The 7213-nt window shown below is 61.1% G+C and overlaps 1 protein-coding gene across 1 annotated transcript; it reads left to right on the forward strand.

Moving 5' to 3' along the window:
- The first annotated feature begins 2060 nt into the window (after positions 1–2060).
- Positions 2061–3658, forward strand: THY1 (Thy-1 cell surface antigen). Its single transcript, XM_009882458.1, has 3 exons — positions 2061–2141; positions 2278–2613; positions 3281–3658. The coding sequence occupies exons 1-3, from the start codon at positions 2105–2107 to the stop codon at positions 3391–3393; spliced, it is 486 nt and encodes a 161-aa protein (XP_009880760.1). The 5' UTR covers positions 2061–2104; the 3' UTR covers positions 3394–3658.
- The last annotated feature ends 3555 nt before the right edge of the window (positions 3659–7213 follow it).

A 7213-nucleotide genomic window follows, 5' to 3' on the forward strand; every position in this document is an offset into this window, starting at 1 on the left:
GAGGATCGGCTCTGCCTCATTCCTCCGTGAGCGCGCCTGTGCCCACACACGCACCCGCCGCCCCCCTGCAGGGAGGGCGGCTCTCACCCCGACCCCCCTGCCCCTCGCACACACGCACTGCGCACTCGGGAGCCCCCCGTGCACCCACACCCCCCTTTTGCTGGTGGCCGCCCCCAGGCACAGCCAGCTTCCTGGGGCGCTTGGTTTTTCTCAGCCCATCATTCTGGCTCTCTTCTTCCCCTCCGCCCATCCCCTCCACCCATTTGTCACCCTTAGCTTGTCACGGTGGTGGTGGCACAGACGTACCGCCATGGCGGGGCCCCGAGCAGGTGGTAGAGACCGCGCCAGAGAGCTTTGCTCTGCAAGGGCTGGACTCGCGCTAATGATACCGTCCTCATGAGTCCTGTCCCTACGCGAAGCCCCTGGGATCACGCAGGAGCAGGAGTCACCTGGCTAGCTCTGCTCCTGGCACCGCTGTCAGGAGGAGAGGAGAGGAGGGGTACAAGGGATCCAAGGGCTCACGAACCCAGAGGCTAGAAGATCTGAGCGCTTTTGCACGTAGGTGGGAGGACGCCCCTCTCTCTGGGAGCTTATTTGCACTGATCTTTTGGAGGAAAGCCTGGCTGTGACCTAGATAGTGTCCCAGGACGTTCAAAGAGGAGTGGGTCGGAGCTGCAAAATGACAAAGTGAGGGACAGGGGACAGTTTCTAGGAACCCAGAGGAGGCTCAGTCTCCTCCATCATGGCTTTGCCCCCATTTGCAACCTCTTGGTTGTCAAGACCAAACAGAAAGGAATTTTCCTTCCTGGCGAGGGTTCAGGGTTGCGGATATAGAGATCTTTCAAAACTTCAGAGTGAGCAAACGGTTTTGGTATTTCCTCCTAAAAATGTTAGACGAAAGACCCAAAAAATGCTAAAAAGAAAAATCCTGCTGGCTGCAGTACTGGCAGTTCCTAGCTCTTCCCTGGATGCTTAGCCAGGCTCAGAGGGAGCAAACTGGGTGTCTGCTCCCCCATCTACCAGCCTGGAATCCCAAAGGGGTGGTAATTCACCTCCCCTTCTTGGACCTGGCTCCACATCCCCACCCTGGAGGACCTGGAGGAGCAGGGCGCTCCATGTGTCCTTCAGCCCCAGCGTCTGCTTTGCTGGTCCCCCACCCTCTCCCTCCGTTCCGCATGTCTGTGGCTGGATTCCCCGTGCGGCTGCTTGGCTGGGCTGCAAACCCTTAACTGATTGCTCTCAGCTGGACTGGACTGTCAGCAGCCCTGGGGTTTTCATGGCACATCCCAGGCCCCTTACCCACACAGACCAGGAGGCAGCCTGAAGAGAGATGCCACTCCAAAACCCTTCCACCCTGTGGCCGGGCAGGATGGGCTCAATGCCTGGAGTCTTGGAGCCGTCCTTCGGCGGTCTTGGCTCCCTGTCCAGCTGCTGTGTCCCTCCTTCTCACTGCTCTTGGCCCCTTTCCCTCACTGCATTGCAATGAGTCATCTTTGCTGAGCTCACCCACTGGAGCCGCAGGGGGGCTGGCAGGCCTGGTGCCCGCTGGCACCAGGGAGGGTGCCTCACCTGGCACCACGCTCCCCCAGAGCCGCAGACCCCTGGCCATGATGTGCAGGCACCCGGGCACATCCTGATTTCTCCTGCCCGTCCCTTGACCAGGCACCCAGCTTGGGCACGAGGCAGAAGGAGGGGAGGGGAGGGCAGTGCTTGGAGGCCTCGCTGCAGGCAGCTGCAGGTCTCTGCCACGTTCATTTAATGTCTGGCGTGGAGGATGCAGACAGGGAAAAGAGAGCGTGGCTGGTATTGCCTGAGGGTAGGGGAAGGTGATGCTGGCCAGACACACAGTGACTGATTCCCTAGCGCGTTGCAGGGCCAGCCAGTCCCTGTGCAGTGCATCGGACATCATGATGAGGAGCATGATATAGAGCATCATTTGTGTGAGAAGAGGCAGCCTGCCTGCCTGTGCCATGTGTGCCCACCTTGCACCACCGAGCGCCCACATCTGTGTGCCGGGGCAGTAGCCTGGCTAACGCCTACTCTCTCCCCCCCTGCCCAGGTTCCCCTCTCAGTGGCAGCCACCGCCGGGCACCTCAGCGGAGAGATGAACCCCACCGTCGGCATCGCTGTCATCCTGACAGGTACAGCCTGCAGACGCACATCCCCTCCCTGCTCACTAGCAAGCTTCGCCCAGAGCAGCCAGGCAAGGGCCAGGAGGCTGCACGAGCATCCCCAGTGCTCGCTGTTCCCTGTCTAACCCCTGCTTGCCTCTCCCAGTCCTCCAGGCCGCCCACTGCCAGATGATCAAGGACCTGAGTGCCTGCCTGCTGGGCCAGAGCCTCCGGGTAGACTGCCGTTACGAGAACAAAACCAGCAACCCCCTGACCTACGAGTTCAGCATCACCAAGGACAACAGGAAGCACATCATCCAGAGCACCATCAATGTCTCCGAGAACATCTACCGGAACCGAGCCAATGTCACCATGCACAAGAACCTGGTGTGCCTCTACCTGCAGAGCTTCACCACCAGTGATGAGGGTGTCTACATGTGCGAGCTGAAGGCCACCAACGACTACACCGGCAACCAGATAAAGAACATCACTGTCATCAAAGGTGAGACGGGCAGCGGTGCCTGCCCTCAGCCCCTCCTTCCCACCTGCTCCTTGGCTTGGCAGGGCCAGCAGAGAAAACTACAACCCCCTACGGTGTCCCCAAACCCTTCCTGAGCCCCATAAATGTTTACCAGCCCTTACACGCCCTTCCTACTGCAAGCAGAGCAGTCGGCCCCACAGGTGGCCTGACTCTGCCCCATCTCAGACTGCCGATCCCTGCTTCTTGTGGGCCCCACCTCGGGCGCGTTGCCCAGGTGTCCATCCAGAGATTATGCTTCATAGTCTGTCCCAGCAGAGGGCACAAGTCTACTGACTGAAGAGGTATGTGGTCTGGAGCGGGAGGGCAGTGGGGATTTTCCACACTTAGGCCCCGCAGGAGCACTCCTCCAGTTGCAGAGCCCTTTGTCTTACCTGGTGCCCATCCTCTTGTCACCTCAGTCAGGCACAGGCAAGATCACACTTCCTAGGGTCTCTACACCCCCAAAAGCCACATGGGTACAAGGTGGGAGGGGAAACAGGCAAGGGGCCAGGATGGCACTCGCTGCATTTCTGTGGCAGAGAAAAGGCAAGAAGCTGAGTCCCAGTACCCCTTATAACCCAGCCTGATCCCTGTTCCTGAGGCATTTCATTGTGGCTCTTCTCTCCCTCCCCGTTCTCTGTCCTCACAGACAAACTGGAGAAATGCGCCGGCTTCAGCCTCTTGATCCAGAACACTTCATGGCTCCTGCTGCTTCTCCTTTCCCTGCCTCTCCTGCAAGCGGTGGACTTCGTGTCCCTGTGAAAGGAAAAGCGCGCACACACACACACACACACGCGCACACACACACACACCGAGTACCCCAGCAAACCCGCCCCCCCCGCCAGAACGCAGCCCTTGGAAAGAGAAGCTGAACCGTTTGGAACAAGTGAAACCTCTCTCTGTGTTATATCTATATAGCCGTATATCTAACGCTAACCACCGTCCTGTGCCGAGACCCGCCATCACACGCACACATGCCCTGCTCCGAAGCATGGTGGCTCTGCTAGGCAACATTGCTTCTCCCATCGCACCTCTCTGCTCGGTAGGCTGGCTGGTTTGCTCATGCTGGGAGCGCTGGAGCCTCAGCCCCACACAGCCCGCTTCTCCCGTCCCTTTAACTTTGGGGGTTTGCCTGTTCTCACCTGGGGAAAGACAGCTGGACTGGCAGGGGAGAGAGAGAGATGATGCGAGAGCGTGCGGAGGGGTCCCCAACGCTGGGTGCTGTGCCCACGGCCCCTGGAGGAGATGGGGCTGCCGGCGTCCCCGCCCCGCCCTGCCCGCTAGCCAGATGATTTACTGATTTCTCAGCCTGCTCCTCTCACCCTGAGTCACCCTGAGCTGCCACGACTGGGAGGGGGCACGACATGAGTCCTGTCTCAGAGCAAGCAGGGAAGAGGCAGAGGGAACAGGGGGGTGCATGGGATGATGCTGTGCCTGGCCAGGCTGGGAAGAGAGAGGGGAGCAGGTCTAGGAGACGTCTGTCAAATGCCCCTGCCTCCTTAGGGCTCTTTCGGGGCCCTAGGAGGGGCTCACTGCAAACGTGCTGTGGCAACAAGTTTTTCCTAATCTGTTTTTTACAGCTGAGCTGGAAGTGAGGCGTCCTTCAGACATCATCTGGTACCTTTGGGCTGCCCAAGCCCGAGACAGCACTTGCTCTCCCCGGGGACCAGCCCTTAGCTGTGACGAGAGAATTGCTGCCAGCACTCGATCTCAGTGGAGGCAAGCAGAGCCTCTCTGAGCTAGCCACAGCCCTGCCTTCACCCCTGCTCCCCTCCCTGAGGCCCCCAGAGCTGGATCCAGGCAGGCTGGTGGGGAGGGGGCTCCCCTATGGGAGCGTGACCCCAAGGTCTCCTCTGCACCATTACCCTGTCTTCCCTGAAGGAACATCTGGAGGCCCCATTCCTTCGTCATGGTACACATCCAGGTTCCTGCCTCTGGGTAGGCTCAGCAGCCTTTCTCCCCCACAGTCTTCCTCCAGTCCTACTATGCCGCTGGGAGAAGCCCATGTGCCCCCGCCCCTTCAGCATTTCCCTGTCTCCATTTAAGAGCAGAAAAGGCCCTAAGAGCACCCCAGCTCTTGGCCACCACCTCTGTAAGGCCAGGACTTCCCCAGGGGTTGGTGAGAGCGGGAAGAGGGACGCCGAGCACAGCCCACCTCTGCCAGCCCAGGCCTGCCCCAGTGCCCCTCCAGAACCCCGAAGAGCCAGTGGGCTGCTCCCCCAAACTCCCTGAAACCTGGCGGCTCCCAGGTGAGGAGCAGCCCAACCGGCCGCAGGGAGAGAGGCCGGAGGGCCAGCATTGCTGCGCCCTCGCCCAGGGGAGGGCACGGGGCAGGGGAAGATGCAGGCAGGAGCATCCAGGTCCATTGGGTGAACCCCAGCCCCGCTGAGCTACGCGAGCAGCCTGGGCTGTGCCGCCACGGCTGAGAGCAATTCACAGCAACTGCTCCCCGCTCCTTCCTTTTCTCCAGACACTGCGAGCTGCCTCCTGCCCCCGTGCCCGTTCCCTGCCCGTCCCTGCCTGCTTGCTTGCTGTCTAGTGCTGCTGAGGCCATGTATAGTTGAGGTCTGGCTGCGCCCAGCTCCCTGGGCTTGCTGGTGAGCGCCGGGGCAGGTGCAGAGAGCCCAGCCGGCAGAGCGCGGATGCGTCTCGAGTCTCATTTTTTTGTGAACATTTGTAGTTGTTTCCACAGCTTGTCATAAAAGAAATTCTGTTAAGGGGGAAAAAAAAGAACCCTACGAAAAGCAACAACGAAAAGCAACCTATCCTCCAGGAGTGTTCCTCTGTCTGCACAATAAAACCCTAGGTTGTGTGTTGGAGCCATGGCCACCCGTGTGTGCGGCGACGGGTCGAGGGGCTGTGGCGGGGCTGGGCTCCAGCCTGTGCCCTCAGCCTCTCTGCTGGGGGGGACGCACTTCCCAGGCATCTCCCAGCGTGCCTGCCCCAGGGCTCCTGCAGCCCGAGCCCCGTGGGAGGGAAGCAGACAGGGACAAAATTCACCTTCTCCAGGGAGGGTGACCCCCTTCTGCCCACCTGGAGCACGGATCTCTTTGTCCCCATCGCATCCCTGTCCCTGTCTCTCCCACTCTGTCCCGGGGGCCCTCCCTTGGTCCCATTGTGAGCTCATGGCCGGGGCTGTGCACTGTGTCGGCAGGAGGGCCAAGCGGGGTACGTGTGAGCGGACACCCCTGGCCCAACCACCCTCTGGGAAGGGAATTGCTGGGCTGAGAGCGCATGTAGGAGCAGGGCTGGGTATGCAAACGCGTCCTGAAGCTCCCAGCCCTGGGGCCGCGTCCCTGTCATGCCAGGGTCCTTCCTGCACGCCTGTGCCTGCATGCTGCCCTGTAGGGCTGCCAAGGGCCCCCACATCCTCTAGAGCAGCCGGAGCAGCCACGCACAGCACCCTGCCTGGGGTCAAGATGCCTCCCTGGGACCTGGGGACTGCAGGGCACACTCACCCTCAGGTTTGGGAGCAGGGCCCTGCCGCCAGCCCCTAACACCACTGATGACCCCATGGCAGCCTCCCAGAGTCACACCCAGACGCGTCCCTCGTGTGGCCCTCCCTGTTTCAGGGCTGGAGCCGGGCAGGAGGGAGGAAAATGCCACTATAATTGCATCCCTCCTAATTACCCTCGGCAGGTGCTCACTGAGTCACGGCCACCCGAGTGCCAGTGTAACGCAAGGCCATGCTGCCCTGGGTGGGGTGGGTCAGGCTTCGGGGAGCGGTGCTGGGTGGGTGCCCCGGCATCCCCGTGGAGCCATGAGGGTGCTCCTGTGCCTTCACCGCCACGCTGGCTGCCCTGTGCCCTCCTTTGCTGCAGGCTTAGGGACCTCTTCTCCCTACAGCTTGCCCCAAGGAGTGCAAAACCCAGACTACCTCCTCCCCTCACCTTGATGCCCTGCTCCAGACCTTAGTGGCAGCCATGGGCATCCCCTCTCTCTGCCTCCCCAATTCCCACACCAAGTTGTGTCCCACCCCACTGCCTCTTGTAACCCTCTGTCCAACCTTTCCCTCCTGGACCTCCAACTCCCTCCCCAAACCTCTCCCCTCCCCACACTTACCCACAGTCATCCTTCTTCATTCCCTGCCTCTGCAGCCTCCCCTCCCAGCACCCCCTTGCCGTGGGTCACCAGCCCGCTTGAGTTCACGTCCCCTTTAAGCCTCCCTGAAGCTGGAATGCGAGAGGAGCATTTTGGCGCCCTGTGAGGTCAGATAAAGACACTATATTTATCTAGCTGGTAACCTGAGCCGTGAATTTCTGTGGTGGTGTTTTTACGAGGCCCCACATGCCTCCGGCTCGGCCCCCTCCAGCCATTGCGTCCGCTCCCTGCAGGGTGGAGGAGCTGGGCTTTGGGGTGGCCTGTCCCCTCCAAAGGGTTCAGGTCCTGCCAGCCCCTCCGCATCGCTCACTCTCCTTCAGCCCCAGGGGAAGCGCCCCAAGGAGGCAGGATCGGCTCCCTGCGCTCAGCCCCGTGGGCATCACCCCACGACCAACCGCTCACCCCTCGCCATGCCAGCCTCACACCCCTGACCAGCCACCGGCCGCCCACCCTGCCGACCCGCATGCAGGTGAGTGGAGGG

Source organism: Charadrius vociferus, unplaced genomic scaffold, assembly GCF_000708025.1.
Source record: "Charadrius vociferus isolate BGI_N301 unplaced genomic scaffold, ASM70802v2 scaffold1413, whole genome shotgun sequence".
In the NCBI taxonomy this organism is placed as follows: domain Eukaryota; kingdom Metazoa; phylum Chordata; class Aves; order Charadriiformes; family Charadriidae; genus Charadrius; species Charadrius vociferus.

Coding starts and splice junctions, on each gene's coding strand:
- THY1 (XM_009882458.1), top strand. CDS start 2,105: ATGAACCCCACCGTCGGCATCGCTGTCATCCTGACAG. Junction 2,142..2,277: donor CATCGCTGTCATCCTGACAG/GTACAGCCTGCA, acceptor TGCCTCTCCCAG/TCCTCCAGGCCGCCCACTGC. Junction 2,614..3,280: donor GAACATCACTGTCATCAAAG/GTGAGACGGGCA, acceptor CTGTCCTCACAG/ACAAACTGGAGAAATGCGCC.